The sequence below is a fragment of the Cryptomeria japonica genome, chromosome 9 (assembly GCF_030272615.1).
Source record: "Cryptomeria japonica chromosome 9, Sugi_1.0, whole genome shotgun sequence".
Lineage (NCBI taxonomy): Eukaryota > Viridiplantae > Streptophyta > Pinopsida > Cupressales > Cupressaceae > Cryptomeria > Cryptomeria japonica.
In genome coordinates, this window is record NC_081413.1 from 162,581,714 (window position 1) to 162,599,161 (window position 17,448).

Genomic DNA, 17,448 nt, shown 5'->3' on the forward strand with positions numbered 1-17,448 from the left:
AACTTTCCCATTTTAGAGACATTTTTTCCATGCAACAGCTTATCTCTAATTACTAATTTATTATTAAAATGGATAAATGTGTTTTCATTAGTTTATAATTATTTTTTTAATATTTTGGTGCAATGTGAAGTGTTTATTGAATTATTTTTTCCATTTCTATGATTTGTTCATAGTTGTTGAAATATCCAAATTTTAATTATTTGAAAGAAGCTAAAACTTTAACATAATATCAGTGTTTCACGAGTCTTCCTAACGAGGGGCATGTGGATGGGGTGATGTGTTTCGGGTATGGGGATCAAGGGCCTAAGTTTGGAGACAGTGTGAGTACTGCGATGGGGTGGTGGTGGTGGTGAGGAGGTGGCACAAATACATATAGTACTTGAAAAATTAGTCATAAAAAGATGTGTAAGGAATAAGTATAAGAAATTTGTAAATTAAACTTTTCCACACTATGTAAATTTTACACTAATAAGCATCAAACACATAAAAATGGTTGCATTGAAAGTGATCAAGTTTTTAAGTGGGGCTATAGGAGACTCCTACGTATTCTTTGAATAGCCAAGGGAATCATGGGTGTCTCTCGGACGTCTTAGAATTGTATGAACATCCTCAACTTCCCCAAGAAGTCTATATCTCTGAGACGTCTTAGAAATGTATGAACATCCTCGACTTCCCCAACAAGTTTCTATCTCTGAAATGTCTTAAAAATGTATGAACATCCTCAACTTCCCCCAACAAGTTTCTATCTTTGAAACGTCTTAAAACTGTATGAACATCGTCGACTTCTCCAGCAAGTCTATAACATCTTAGTGATGGTGAAGGGACGTCGAGAGGACATCCCGTTTCCGTCCCCACGTCTCGGAGACATCCCACAGAGTTTTGAAAAGGGGGTCACGTCCTGTGGTTCATTGCATAATATCAAAGCCATCAAGTGAATTTCTTTTTGTTCATGCATGTTAGTTCAACCATCAATTACAAAACATTAATATCAATTACAATAGATTTACAAGCTAACTAAACTAAAAATTAATTACAATGATAGACGTCTCTCCTATTCTCCCATTAACAAATTTGTTTAAAGAGGCTTCTCGGATGTAATGGGCACCCCCTGTTAGGCACTAAATTTATGTCCTCTTTACTTAGTGTATTTTTGTCAAACAGTTGGCTTGCAAGCTGACTACTGGATTTTTTTGGTTATTGATTTGCAATAGGATAAATTAGATAAATTGATATTTATTGTAAAGCTTTCAAAGTTTATTCAATATAAAAAACAACCAAACATATCAAATACCAAAAACAAGAAGATTAATGCTGATGGTATTTATTTAATTCCAACCCCAAGCATACAAATCAGATCTGAAGAATATTATAGACCATATGATAATAAACAAATTCAAACCTGAACTCCACAAGTATAGAACTTGCTGAAAACACTGTTCACACACTGTAGCTACACTATTCACGACACTATTCACATTACTATTCACGTTACTGTTCACGACACTGTTCACGTTACTGTTCACGCACTGCTCACAGCAACTCATATATCTTCACCATCACCTTCAAACTGCTCCAAAATCTTCTTAAATCTGCCTTGTGAAAATCTAATGAACCCAGTGTGTTTCCTAAATGAAAACACCATAAATTCTCCTGACTGTATCTCACAATAGTGAGAAGAATGTGGACCAAGAGGGATTTCGTCCTCCAAGCCCAACGAATCAGATTTCTCAAGAAATCCAACAACAAGATATTAAATCTTCTCCAAGCATACCCCAAAAGAGAGCTCTCAACCTCAATTTATATCTTCTTCTTGGATGCAAAGACTTCATTTCCTAAATGTGGGATAATACATTTTAGAATAAAATATTATTTCCCACAATGTACACATTAAAGGGAACTTTTAATATTTTAAACATTACTTTATATTCCCAACCTTATAATATAACGATAAAGTTAAATATTTAATTTAACTTTATAGTTTATCGTTAAATATTAAAACATTGTTGATAATCCCTTTAAATCATTGTCGCCTTCAAATATATTTTTTACTGATAATTATGCCAACCAGGGAAACACTAAAAATTTCAAGTCACTGCTTGGAGACTAACTTACTATAAATAGTAAGTGTCTAGAAACCCTGCTAGAGCAGCACCGATTGGCCTGAAACTGAAAACACCTAGGCCAAAACACCTCAGGATCCCACCAATGTCCTTGTTAGCCTTTGGGATCGTGTCAGAATAGGCTAATGACACCCCATATCATGTTGCGCTAAAAAGGGGACATTACATCAGATTCTTACGTCTTGGGGAATGGCGGACCAGTAGCTGCACGAGTTGGAAATATCGAGAGGCAAGTACTTTTATATAGGGAATCCCTTCACTGGTCTGCTTCTGGGAAAGCAATTTTGCTCGTGACATTTTACAGTGATTGGACCCCACAAAACAATGTTGTACAAAATTAGTTGACGTCAAAGTTGTCCTTTGAGATGAGTGCAGAGGCTGCCTTGGATATTTTGACTTCTTTCTTGGATTATCTATCCAATGTGGAGATTTAGCAAAGTCCTCAACAATTCATTATCTGCCCAATGCGGAGATTAACAGAGCCCTGAACAATTCATGAATCATATCTGATTTTATTGATTTTGACTGTGTTTCTCATCCTTCTATATGCCCTTTGTCGTATTTATCATGCAGGTTACCAGTCAAATCTGTTTTTCTTACAGGTTGTGATTATATAGATGTTGACATTCTTGTGTTTATATAATTGATTATAATAAGATGAGTAAGCATTCATTTAAATTATTATTTTTTTTATATAATGCATTACAATAAGATGAATAAGGATATATTTACTTCAGATGCCTTTTTGAGCAAGGCAACCAACCACTTGCATATTTAGATCCATCAATCTCACATTTATATTTATTTTCTATTGACTCTTGAAAACTTTTACATAAATATCACACAATTTTCTATTCTAAATAGAAAGACACTACCAAAAGCATTCAAATATATTTGAAAACCATCAATTTTTTTCATTTTTACTTTTCATTAGAGAGCTCTAGCTATTTTAGGAACTAAAGGGTTTGGCTTTGGTATGGCATAAGGATTTACTATTTGGTTTTTTCCTTTTCCTTGTTAGATCACCTTAGCATGATATTCTAGGGCTTCTTGTATTAATTTTGTCATTAGTCAAATTTTGGATGGATTAAATATGTTGTTATAGCTATTTTTGCGAGTGTGGTTGTGAAGAGTAAAAATCATGCCACTAAAAAGTATAAAAGATTTTCTTTTCAAATTGTACAATAAAATAATGATAATGAAACTTTATTGATATTTTAGACCATTTCTATCAATGCTATTAAAAATTCATCTTAATTACATATATTATGATAATTGTGTCTCCCCATAACAATCTCTTAATACAGGCTAAACATTTTTAACTCATATAAACTAATTCCAATGCATTCCCCTAACAAGGACTGCCCGGGTTTTATGCTACATCACTGTAATGTCCGACGTGGAATGCATATGACGGGAAAGCACAGACGACAATGGAGCCATTAACACAAATTAATCAGCCATTCTCTATTTACGAATCCATCCTTGCTAATCATATACACATCCCGTTGTTTTTACACTCTTCTTTACTGGAAAGGGAAACATCAAAATTGTACCATTCATTTGATACAGTTTCCCATAAACGTTGATACTATTGTCAAAAATGATAAAAATACGGTCATAAGGCCACCAAATTTAAGCCCAGCTTCGGATCCCTTCGCATAATCCGCAACGCATCCAGCTCCACAGTTGTTGGAATCAGGGGCCAAATTTACTGAATTCTGTTCAGTATAGAGACTTTTGTAGTCGGAACTTACCATTTCGTTTCAACGGACTACTGTTTTTGTGCAGTTAATGTTAGAACTGACAGAAAACTTACAATTGTTTAATAAGGTAAATATCCTCAAGCCCTTGGTTCGGGGAGCCTCAATGGCCCGCTTATTCTCCTTCACGGACTTTGATTTCTGCCGGAAAGTCGCCTCATTTTTCATCAGAGTTGGCCCCTCTTCGTAATAGCTGGAAACCGAACGCTTAAGAACAGAGTGATCCAAGCTACTGTCATTGCGCTTACATTGCCTCAGACGCATTTCTTCCACCTCCATTCTACTTGGAGCTTTAATAACCCCAAAACTTAAAAACTGAAGCCATTTTGGAGAGCTTTTACTGCGCGAACCAGATGAGAATGCGCTCCAATTTGCTATACCTTTTGTTTTATTGCTCACCACGGTTGAATTTGCAGCCCTCAAAGCCTTGTGCGAGGCTGAGTAATTGAGGCTTCTCTGTGAAGCTTGAGAGCTGGTCCAGAAGCTTGAATTTGATTCCAGCGATTCAGATCTCCACGCTTGAAGGTCTTCCTTTAAAAGGCCCTCGATTTGCTTGAAAGAATTCGAATCGCTGTTAGGCAAATCTGCAGCGCCTTCAGTGAGAGGAAGGAGGCGGCCTTTGTGGAACAGATCGTCGGTAGAAGAGGCACAATTTGGCATGGAAGTGGTGCTCCCGAGGACCAAATCGAAGAGGAATTCGTGGTGATCTGAAGAATCAGCGTTCGAAACCCTCTGCTTGCTTGCCGTACCAGCGCTGTCGTAAAGGATCATGTCACAAAACGACAGTCTCTCCTCGGCATCCGATTCCGCCATTGAATCTGCATAAAGATCTTGGACACCGCAAATTCTTTCTTCATACTGAAAATCCATCTTTTTCTCTCTTTATGCGCCGATTTCTCAAACTACGAAAGAGATGTAAAGTAATGGAGAACAGTAACTTGTTGAATGGATCTCTGGAATCCTTAGAAAAACAGTGATTGTATTCTATTTATAGAATTTGGAAGCTACAGAAAATTTACAATTTTATATATGATTTGGTGAGAATATTCAAACCGCTGCTAATACCCTGCGTTTGATTTTAAATATTTTTTAAATGAACGCATCAATGGTGTGGAGCCACGATCTGATCTTGCAGAAGATTTGTATGTGTTTGAAATAGTAGAGGTCAGAAAGAAGTGCGAAAATCAGAGGCAGCTTCCAATTGAGACCCAAGGCTTTAGACAAAAAAAAAATCTTCATTTTGGAAAATGGTAGGTATGTACTTGCTGAGTTTCTAGAGAAACAAGACCGGGCCTCAGACACCATGGAACTGGTGACCAGTTTTGACCGAATCTACACACGTAAACGAGATTTATTTGTACACTAAACTTCTTCTAGAATAATTTCCGTCTGTTTTTAATTATATTAGGGTAAATTGGAAACCTTGAACTCTTTCTTTTCATTTTAATAAAATTGTATAGGCGGTATGATATTTTTAAAAGGTAGCACATTATTTAAGTTTTAGTTGATTTTACAGGATTTAAATTATTTATAAGTTCAGTTTATTTGTTATTCGGATTGTAATTTTTATTAGAATTGGTTTAGTTTAGTTTTATAATTTCTAAAAACCTATAATTTTAAAAATTTAAATTTAAATTGATAGTTAATATATATTTTTTGATTTAATATTATGTGTTGAGTTAAAGTGAAATAACATTTCATTTGTCATTTGTATAGTTGTTTTGATAAACATATTATAGTTTATTTTTTATAAATTTAGAAAATAAGAATATACATTTAGAACTTTAGTCTTAAACAAATATTTAAAGAGAAAAATTGGTACATCCATATCATACGTATTTTGTTTGCTTCAACATATAGATATTTGTGCAGGAATACTTGTTGTATTTGATTTTTATTCCGAGTCATTAAATGTAATTTAGAGGTTTGACGAAATGATAATTAATTATTTTTTAGTAAACTTTCACAACAATTTCCCTAGACATTACAGCTATAATAGGTTTAATAGGCCTAGAAAAATAAGATATAAATGGTAGAAAATAGTGGAATTTTTAAAGTACATACACCTTCTTCAAGCTTATGCACCATGTTCATATTTGTAATTGCATAGAGCAATTTTCTACTTGTGACAATGATGGGAGTAACGTAAATTGATAGGTAGTCAACTTAAAAATTTAAAATTAATTAATAAATTTAAAATTATATAGCTCATTTGATGTACACAAGATGATTAATTTGTTAAAAGACATGGATAGTGGTCATAACTTTAAATCTAGCTTTGACCACTAGATGAGAAAGGTAGCCCATGTGGACATGTTACAGAGGCTTGATAATAATGGTCTTGGAAATGGAATCTCCACCAATGTCAATTACTATATAGCTATATATAATATTATATAATATTAATAAAATGATCTAATTAAAAAGTCAATTAAATTAAAAAAATTATAGGTTCTAATGTTTCCCAAAACTTATTTTACATATGTTTACTCTAGTGCCCATCTTATTTAGCTAAAGCTCATGGTTCTTAGTTGTAAGTAAATACAAAAGAATGCCTGTTTATAGAAGAATGTAAAAATAACTCCAATACTAGTGTTAGGGTTGACAACTTGGATGTAGTTCATCATAAAAGGATATCCTTTAAATGGTTCCATGACCCAAGAAAACAATCCCTCCTAGCTATTATCTAATCACCTTACATAGGAATACTTCTTTGGTGCCCCCACACTAGTAATTTAAATGGCTCTATAGCCCATAAGGATGAGAGTGATTCCTATGTAGGCAATCTGAAGGTTTTTTATCAATAAAAATATGTATTGATGGATTTCACAAAGTATTGAAGCTAATTACATTCTTATAGAAAAACAAAATTCATTCCTTTGGGCATTGCAACTTCCCTTAAATTGATCCCATATTTTTATTCAAAATTGATTCAAAGAATTTTTTTTTTACCAATGTGACTTTTGTGGTGCCACAACATACATGAATTATCAAAATTTCTAGTTACATTGACAAACTTACAAAGTATTAGCTTCAGGCTTTAGTAGAGTCCCAAATTGAGATCCCTTCACTAACAAAAAAAAATTCCTCTTGCCACCTACAATAATTTGTATAAAAAGTAACATGCAATCAAGAAACATTTCTCTTAGACAAAAAAAGAGTTTTTTAAAGGTTTGGAATATTTAAAATATTAGTTATCTATTTTTCACTCTTCTGACTAAAACATATATGTTTACCTTCCCTTTGTTAACAATCCAATGCAAATCACTTTTACCAAGGAACACCTAGATATTTTCATATACTGTATAAGATGAGAACCACTACTTTTGAGGATTCATGTGGTATGAGGAAACTAAACTAATAAAAAAGATGCATAACTAATCAAGTTAGTAGAAATAATCAATTCAACACTAGTTATCTATTTTTCACTCTTCTATGACTAAAACATATTTTTACCCTCCCTTTGATAACAATCCAATGCAAATCATTTTTACCAAGGAACACCTAAGTATTTTCATATACTTTATAAGATGAGAACCACTACTTTTGAGGATTCATGTGGTATGAGGCAACTAAACTAATAAACAAGATGCATAACTAATCAAGTTAGTATAAATAATCAACTCAACACTAGAATTGTCAGCAAAGGATTTCTATGTGGAGGAATCATTGAAGTTATTACTTAAATTATATTCCTTCACAGAGTGGCCCCACTTTATTCAATTCAATTCTTAACTCTACTCTTCCTAGATGTTCTGGGTGATCCTATTGATTCATATCTACACTTAAATTTCATCCTTTATATAATTAAACTATATTTATTCATAGATCTTACTTGAACATGCAAGTTGTCTTTTTAATATTTATCCATGGAATATATCTTCATAATTTCACTAATAAAATTTGCAAGAAGGACATCCATTTTGGGATATATTGCTATTACTATTAGTAACAATATGAATTTTCCATTATTTGAGCAAAGAATAAAGTGGTAAAATATAGTTATTGTACTCATCAATTTTAGTGAACCTAGATGACACAAAATAAAATTAAAATTATTAAGATACTCAACAAAAGATTTCCCTCTTTCATTTTCAAAGAATATAATTTTTTTTTGTAAGTACAATTTATTTGTTAGTCTCTTTATTAAAGGTTTCTCCATGCTTCTTGACCAATTTTATCTAATGTTCAATCTAGGCATATCTACAATTTCTCCTTCCTTTCCAACTTCTCTCCATCGATATCTCTCCTTTGAGAGATATTTCATTTTTGACTTCCACAAATTGTATCTAAACTCATTAAATTTATCAATCTTTTGATCTAGGAAGTGTTATTGATGGCTCCAATGACACATAAATATGCAAAAGCATGACATAAAGTGCTCCACTATAGAAAAAAAAAACCATAACGATTCCATAAAGGACATCCCTCTCTAATCAAAATTGAAACTTTGATGGCAAATATTGATAAGTACAATAAACGACTAAATTGCAAGTTTATTTTTAAAGTGAATAAATATTCAGTTCATATCAATTAAATAAGAATATTCTTTTCTAATTGAAAGGCTTAAAGCACCTATAATTTTATTGATATGGTAAAAAAATTTATATAGAGTAGATGATATGAAAAAATTGAAAAAACAACAAAATTCAACAAATCAAATACTAGGATAAGTGAAGGCTAAAAATGAAATGAAAAGTAGGGAGGTTTATACCAAGGAGTTGTTGTTTGAGGTAGATTGGCCTCTAAGAGCATGCATGGTAAGAGATGGAGGATAAATTTTAGTGACATGGATGGATGCAAAGTTTGTGGGGGAACATGGTGCACTTGAGGAAAATTGATGGTTTTCAAATATATTTGAATGTTTTTGGTAGAGTCTTCCTTTTTGGAATGGAAAATTATGTGAACTTTTATATTAAAGTTTTCAATAATCAATGAAAAACAAGTATAAATGTGAGATTGAAAGATATGTTCAATCTCAACAATATTTTAGATTATATTTGTAAATATTATAGTTTTTTCGTAGGTTTACTTTTGCATATGACATGCTTTATAAGAGATCCCTATGTATGTGGTTGCATTGGTCAAGGATGACTTCTAAATCAAATCTATGCTTTATCATCTTATTGTGATCCATTATATAAAATGACTTTTGATTTAGATGTATACTTACTTATCTTATTATAATCAATTATATAAATAAGAGATGCCAACATCTATATAATTACATCCTATAAGAAAAGTTTACAAATTTATTCTATACAAATAACAACGTAATATATTATTACTCTTTAACTAGTAACCTGGCTCCAAAACGACTAACTAACCTTCGTGTTATACACTTTTTCCGAAAAATGAAAACTAGTCTTGCTGAGAATGACCAAGATCTGTAATTTTCAACTAACCTTTTTGTTATGCAGAAATCGTGACTTTTTGGAGCCAGTTTAGTCGCAACCTAATAAATAGGATAAAGGGCATATAGAATTAGGAGAAACACAGTCAAAATAAATTAAATGAGATAAGATTCATGAATTTTTTAGGACTCTGCTAAATCTTTACATTGGGCAGATAATGAAGTCAAAACATCCAAGGAAGCCTCTGCACTCATCTCAACAGACAACTTTGACATCGATTTTTCTACTCTCGGATCCTTCCTTTTCCGATGACGAGGAAGCATTAATTTTGTACAACATTGTTTTGTGGGGTCCAATCACATTAAAATGTCACGAGCAAAATTTCTTTCCTAGAAGAAAAGTAGAGAAGGGATTCCACATATAAAAGTAATTGCAACATTTAATATAGTTTGGAAACTAACAATTCTATTAAAGGATTACTAGTAGGACCAATCTTGTAGAATGTAAAGGTCTAATCTTGTGTCTCTTTTGTCCGGATCTTTCTAATTCAAGGTCCAACATTCCTTAAGATGTAAAGTGTTTGTGAAGGACGTGACCAAACTGGTTCTAAAAAAGTGTGTGTTATTGAATTTTTTGAAAAATCAAAGCCACATCTTGTTCTACCGATCACGATCAAGAATCTATAATTTTTGACTAACACAAAGATTATGTGGAGATCGTGCACTAACACACACTTTTTGGAGCTAGTTTAGCCATGGTCATCTTAGAAGCATGTTAAATCAAATTAGTTAATGAGGGAATGGGAGAGACATCTCTCATTGTAATTAACTTTTCTAGAGATGCTTCTTAGTCTCTTGTGAGCTGAGTTTAATTGAGGTGTAAATTTACTGTAATTCTTTGTGAGTCATATGTTTTATTATTATTATTTTATTATGTTATTATTTAATAGATGAAATTTATTGGATGTTGAGTTACAATTGTTTTCATGTATTTGAAATGTGGGAGTATGGATGAAGTGTGTGAATTATTTGATATAATGTCTATTAATGTTTCGTAATTGATGGTTGGGAAAGAGTGGATCAAATAACTTCTATGAACAAAAGAAAATTAAAATTATAAGGCTTTGACTTTCAAACAATTACAAATCTATGACTTCGATACTATGTTGAAGTTTCAACTTCTTTTGAACTAGTCATAGAGCTGAATTTTTTGGAAAATGATTAGGTAATTATTTAATAATACACCAATATATTAAAATTTAATATGGATCTACAAAATATTTTTGTATTAATTAGGGTATGGCAATTAAATAGTCTTATTAAGAAATAATAGCTAAAATTTCAAGAAGACCCTGAGTCTCACTATTTCTAACTAACTAACTAATCCTAATCTAATGACTAATAATCGAAATAGTTGAGACTAGCAACGCACAAATTCTTAGAAAGATAACAATTCCGTAATAGATACATATAATATTACTTTTATTATAAATAACATGAGAAATTGTTCATTGGAGTTTTTCCATAGTTTCACACTCTAAACTTCATCAAATCTACACTTTTGTTTAGAATTCCATTTTCTTATAGATGTTCCCTCAATTATGCACAATGATGTAAGATCATACAATTATTATATAATTATACTTTCTCAAAATATAAAATAAAGAGTTCCATTTCATAATATCATTTCATAATATATTTTATGTTAATATTATGATATGACAATTATTTGTACTCATAAATTCAATAAAAAATTGACATGACATTATTGATTTAAAATATAAATATTAAATAAAATTACAAATAATATTTTAAATGATAAAAAATAAATATAATTTTTTTTATTTTTTTAACATTTTCACATCTAAAACATTTTCCCAAAATACCACAGTCACGCGTTGAGCTTTGACATACGTACATATTTAAGTAATTAATTATATACAAATCTTCTGGAACAAGCGACATGTGACCTGCTTATTTATATAAAAATCTTGTTGCAATTTTCTTCAGTCACTTTGGTCTTTAAAAATGATAGGAGAAATCTTATCCCAAGATGTTGGTCGAAGTTTTGCTGGGTCAGTCAATTCTTATGCCATGAAAGCACATAACATTATAAATACACATACTCAAATAAAAGTCGGCGAACGGAAATTTGTGGGCGAAGGGCACGGTCACATACAGGACGATGCTGGCAATTTTAAAGTCATTGAACAGATGCAAGATTCTGTGAAAACTTGCTTGCTTGAAGATAGAAAAAGTGGAACTTGAGTGGCACCTATTTAACCTAAAGCTAACTTAATTAGTACTTTCAACTCTTAACCTAATATTAATCTTCAATTTAAAAATAAAACTAACTCTAAATTCATACTTCTAAATTTAATTTTAATCATAATCTTAATTTTTAATTTAACCTTTAAACAACATTAACATTATTTGTAATTTCAATAGTGACATTAATTATAATTATTTATTTAACCTTAAACCCAACACTAAAGCTAACACTAACTGTAAGTGTAACCTTAATCCTAACAGCGTACAATAATTGTAAATTATAATGTTCCTTATTGGGACTTAACCTAATGTGCCATAAATAAACATGTAAACCAATATCATACAAATAGAATTCTAGTTCATTATTGTAACATCCAAGATGTACATGTAGCGTCGTAAATTGTACGCACTTGCTAGGGTGGTACAATTTCACACCTAGTTTAGCACCCGCCTTGGCGCATTTTGCATTTTGCATTGCATTTCCCCTTTAGCACTTAATTAATTAAATTAATTAGGTCTAAGGTCCTATTTCATCATCTTCCACATTATAAAGTTGGGCCCTTTCATTAAAGTGTGCCCCTTTCATTTTATTCTTCCAATACATCATTTAATCAAAAACCCTAATTAGGTCCTATTTTGAATTTGGGGGCTTGATTTCGGGGGTCAAAACATCTCGAAATCACCTGTAACTTTGGGATTCGCTCTAAAATCATCATATCCGGCGGCCTTGAAAATTTGGTGAAAAGTTGTCGGGACCATGGCGCCCGACATGCACATGGTCCCGGACATTTTTCCTGAAATTTTAGGAGTGCGATCCAATCATAAAATAAAGCTTAACCCCAAGAAATTGGTGGGAGATTCAATCTCTAGGTCGGCCTAAAGTTGAAATTAAGACCTAGGGTTTCATATATAAGAGCTCTTTTTCTTCATTTGAAAGGATCCAAAATTTTGGTTTCAAGGACCTTCTATGCAGCGAAAGAGCAGATCTTTGAAGACTTCAACAACATTCAACATCCATCCATCAAGCATTCATCAATTTCATTCATTTAGGGCTTTGAAGGCATTGAAGAGCAATAAGGGATCACCGACTGAAGATTGGCTTGTACCCCTCCCTTGGGGTTGGCTATGATTTCATGTTGTTTTCATGTCTTTGCATAAGCTTCATTATATCATTTGTATTCATGCTTTAGATCACTTTGCATCTTGATTTGGAGCATTTACATTATCATTTACAAGCAATTAGGGTTTACTTTCTAGGTTGCTCTAGTTTGCTTACTTGCATTTTAGGATCTTGCACACACACAAGGTCTGCACACACATTACTTTTACAATACAACTGGGCTATTCGTGGAGGTGGAAATCACCAAAGCGGGGGTTTGACTAAGGCAAAAGCCTCTATAGCCGCCCACCACACCTTTTCAGATATAAGTGCAGGTTTCGGAATTCGGACGACGCCGCAAGTTGCAGATCCAGAAGAAGCAGACCGAGACGGAACAACACACCAAGTTTAAGAGAAAAAGACCAGGACAGGGGTGTGGGGCGCCCTGGTCCCTGGGACAGGGGCGCTGGGCGCCCTGGTCCTCCTGACAGACAGCAGTTTTCAGCATTTTTGACAGCTTTCTAGGTTGCAAAACAACAGTTTCCAGAGCAGTTTCAGGGGTAGAATTAGGACAGTGGCGCCCACGCCCCCGTCCCGAACATTTTCACTCAGATTTTGACTCCGGGTACGCATTTTCATTCTTGTCTTATTCTTATGTTTATAGCTTTCCATAGTTTAAGTTCAATTCTGCAATCTTGTTATTAGTTCATACTTGCACTTTGGGGTTGGGAATTGAACTTGCATCATTTTATCTTTCAATTACAACAAAGGAATAGAAATCCTAATAGGTAGCCCGTGGCTCTCTCTTCCACAAAAAGAAGTAGCCAATTGTGTGATAGCTCTAGGCTCTTTCGTATTCCACAAGTGTGTGATTGAAAGTGAGATTAGGGCATGTTTGCTTAGTGTCACTTTTTCCCCCACACAGTACATATGAAATTCCCTTTGAAGTTCTATCCAAACAACTCATCATTATTAGGGAGCGTTGGTTGGTAGACCATACAAGGCACCTTGAGCCGTTCAACCCAATTCAAAAGCATGAAATGACAACCTCCATTTTTGCCTCCCAACCCCACTTGAGGTGTCTCTACCAGCATGGCTTCCTGGCTACTTGCAATCCTTCATATATGTCTCCCCTCCAAAATGAGATAGCCCAATGAATATGAAATCCTTAAGGGAATTCTCATATGTATTACATATATATAGGTAGAGATATGACAAAGATATTAATATTGACATACAATCAACAAAAAGATTATATTGAACATTTAATAATACATAATTATTAGGCCATATACATATATACACATATCATACCCAACATGTGGGTTGCTAACATAGTATGTTGCAGTCTGAACCAGTAGTCTTAATCTATTGAGTGCTAAATACTTTCTAATCTCTTTTTGATAGATGCTCGGCATTCAAAAAAAAATCTTGTTATTCCATGATTTCTTTCAATCGGGGTCTACCTTATATATCCTCAAGAGAGGACGAAGAGTCACCCTTTTACCAAGAGTGCCACCCCTTTTGAAATGATATATCTCTACTTACGTAATTGCTGTTATGATCGCACCCTCTCACTTAACCAATGTCTCCTTAATCTTATTTCCACTAATAATTAGTTTACTAACTATGGTGATTACGTGAACCTTTGATTACTTATTGTTGCAATGACGAGATCCTTTAATTACTTATCATTGCTTCTGTCTAAATGGGTCTGCCTTAAACCACACACTAAGCAACATATTAAGCCTAGAGAATGTTAGTCAACTCCGAGTATTTAACACTTTTAAGCCTAGAAGTGTATTCTTAGTGGACCACACACCTTAAGCAACATATTAAACCTAGAAAATATCAGTCAACTCTAAGTGTTTAACAATTTTAAACCTAAAAGTGTAAGCTTAATGTATATAATTTAAGCCATTCCGTCTAAATATTATGACCACACGATAGTTAAAGTTCATTGTAAATCACTGATCATGACACCATTCTCACATATTACCTTTTTAGAGCGAATCACTGCCATTATAATTAAGTCTTTGAGTTTGCTTGTTTTTCTTAACCTCTTTATAAACATATTGACCATCTTTGTATAGTCGGTTATTATATCTTACATAGAATCAGTTATCTTAATAAAATGAATATTGGCTATGTGACACATCACATTAATCGTTGCTTAAGGTTGTTGTTCGATTGGTGATGAAATTGCTCTTTTGTTTATACTAACTGTTATCACTGCTTCATGAGATATTTTTGCTAATCTTTCATCATTAACCAGTTCGTTACTTGCCACCTTGTAACATAAAAATCTGTTGCCTTAATGAACATTGGTTCGTTGCTCCTTAATTAATTAATATATATATATATACATATATATACATATATATACATATATATATATATATACATATATATATATATATATATATATATATATATATATATATATATATATATACAAATTAATCTTCCAATAATACCATTGTTTGGTGTCTATTATTTATAATTAAAACAATCTTAATCGCTACATCTTCATTCTCACAAAAGATTGTTGCTTTGGTAAGTCTGACTGCTAGACAAATAACAAATAATAATTGATCTAAGCAATTCTTATTTAATCTACCACATTTTATTTCTGACTTATCCCAATAACCACCCAAAATTCTCATACTAATTAGTGTTTAGCATTGTACTTCAGAAAATTGTGAAATCGTATGGAGTAAGATATTTTTCTGAGTTTATTTCATGATGACGAATGTGATACAATTGGATTCATGAAAGATTTAATTTTGACAAGGAATGACATAAATTCAAACCTAACTCAAATACTATCTCTAATAATTGTAAACCCCAAACATAATTCTGATTCCAATAATTCTAAAGACAATGTTTTTACGTCAAGCATTTAATAACAATTACATTAGAATGAAAGTGAGATTTTAATAAGAGATATCTCTAGGTGTACTTTACATATATTTCTCTAAGGATAGATATGTTAGTTTATTCTATTCCACTTCTTTCAGAGATACATGGCATGCATATGACTGAAAAAAAAACACACACCACAATTTGTCATAAACAAAAATTTAGTAACCATTTTTTATTTACAAATCCATCCTTGCTCATTAAACACATATTAAGGTGCTTTTACACTCTTCTTTCCTCGAATAAGAACCATCAAAATTGTACCATTCATTTGATACAGATTCCCATACGCATTGATCGTATTGTTGAAAAGTTAAAAACACGGTCATACGGCCATCGAATTTCAGCCGAGCTTCGGAACCCTTTTCATAATCCGTCGAGCTGCGGGCACGCATCCTGCTCCACAGTTGTTGGAATCCGGAGCCAAATTTACTGAATTCTCATCAGTATAGAGGGGACACTTTTGTAAACGAGACTAACCATTCCGTTTCAAAGGACTACTGTTTTTGTGCAGTTAATGAAAGAACTGACAGAAAATTTACAATTGTTTAATAAGGTAAACATCCTGAAGCCCTTGGTTTGGGGAGCCTCAACGGCCCGCTTATTCTCCTTGACGGACTTTGATCTCTGGTGAAAAGACGCTGCCTTTTTCTTTAGAATTGGCCCCTCTTCGTAATAGCTCGAAACCGACCGCTTAAGAGCAGACTGATCCAAGCCACTGTCATTGCGTTTACATTGCCTGAGACGCATTTCTTCCAGCTCCATTCCACTAGGAGCTTTAATTACCCCAAAACTTAAAAACTGTAGCCATTTTGGAGACTTTTTACTGCGCGAACCAGATGAGAATGCGCTCCAATTTGCTATGCCTTTTGTTTTAATGGTCGCCGCGGTTGAATTTGAAGCCCTCAAACCCTTGTGCGAGGCTGAGTAATTGATGCTTCTCTGTGAAGCTTGAGAACTGTTGGAGCTAGAGCTGGTCCAGAAGCTTGAATTTGATTCCAGCGATTGAGATCTCCACGCTTGAAGATCTTCCTTTAAAAGGCCCTCGATTTGCTTGAAAGAATACGAATCGCTGCAAGGCAAATGCGCAGTGCATTCAGTGAGAGGAAGGAGGCGGCCTTTGTGGAACAGATCGTCAGCAGAAGAGGTACAATTCGCCATGGAAGCAGTGCTCCCAAAGGCCAAATCGAAGAGGAATTCGTGGTGATCTGAAGAATCAGCGGTCGAAACCCTCTGCGGGCTCACCGTTCCGGCACTGTCGTAAAGAAGCATGTCACAGAACGAAAGTGTCTCCTCAGCATCCGATTCCGCCATTGAATCTGCATAAAGATCTTGGACACCGCACATTCTTTCTTCACACTGAAAAGCCATCTTTTTCTTTCTCTTTATGCGCCGATTTCTCAAATTACTAAAGAGATGCAAAGCAATGGAGAACAGAAAAACTTGTTAAATGGATCTCTGGAATGAGAAGAAAAACAGTGATTGTATTCTATTTATAATTTTTGGAAGTTTCATAATTGTATATACGATTTGGTGAGAAGATTCAAACCGCTGCTAATACTCAGCGTCTCATTTAAAATATTTTTTAATTGTATGCGTCAATGGCGTGGAGCCACGATCTGATTTTCCAGAAGATTTGTATGCGTTTGAAATAGTAGTGGTCAGAAAGGTGCAAATTTTTCTGAGGCAGCTTCCAAGTGAAAGCCAAGGCATTAGAGGAAAAGATGTTCATTTTGGAAAATGGTAGGTATGTTGTACGTACTGAGTTTCTAGAGAAACAAGACGAAACCTGGGCTGCTATGGAACTGGTGACCAGTTTTGACTAAATCTATACACGTAAACGAGTTTTATTAGCACACTAAACTTCTTCTAGAATTACGTTTGTTTTTAATTAATTATATTGGGGTAAATTGGAAACCT

The 17,448-nt window shown here is 33.4% G+C and overlaps 1 protein-coding gene across 1 annotated transcript; it reads right to left on the reverse strand.

Annotated features, from left to right (window-relative positions):
* Nucleotides 1-15,697: 15,697 nt before the first annotated feature.
* LOC131057678 (uncharacterized) lies at nt 15,698-17,237 on the reverse strand. The gene has a single exon (XM_057991828.2). It carries the CDS (start codon nt 16,897-16,899, stop codon nt 16,018-16,020), a length of 882 nt encoding a protein of 293 aa, XP_057847811.2. The 5' UTR covers nt 16,900-17,237; the 3' UTR covers nt 15,698-16,017.
* Nucleotides 17,238-17,448: the final 211 nt, after the last annotated feature.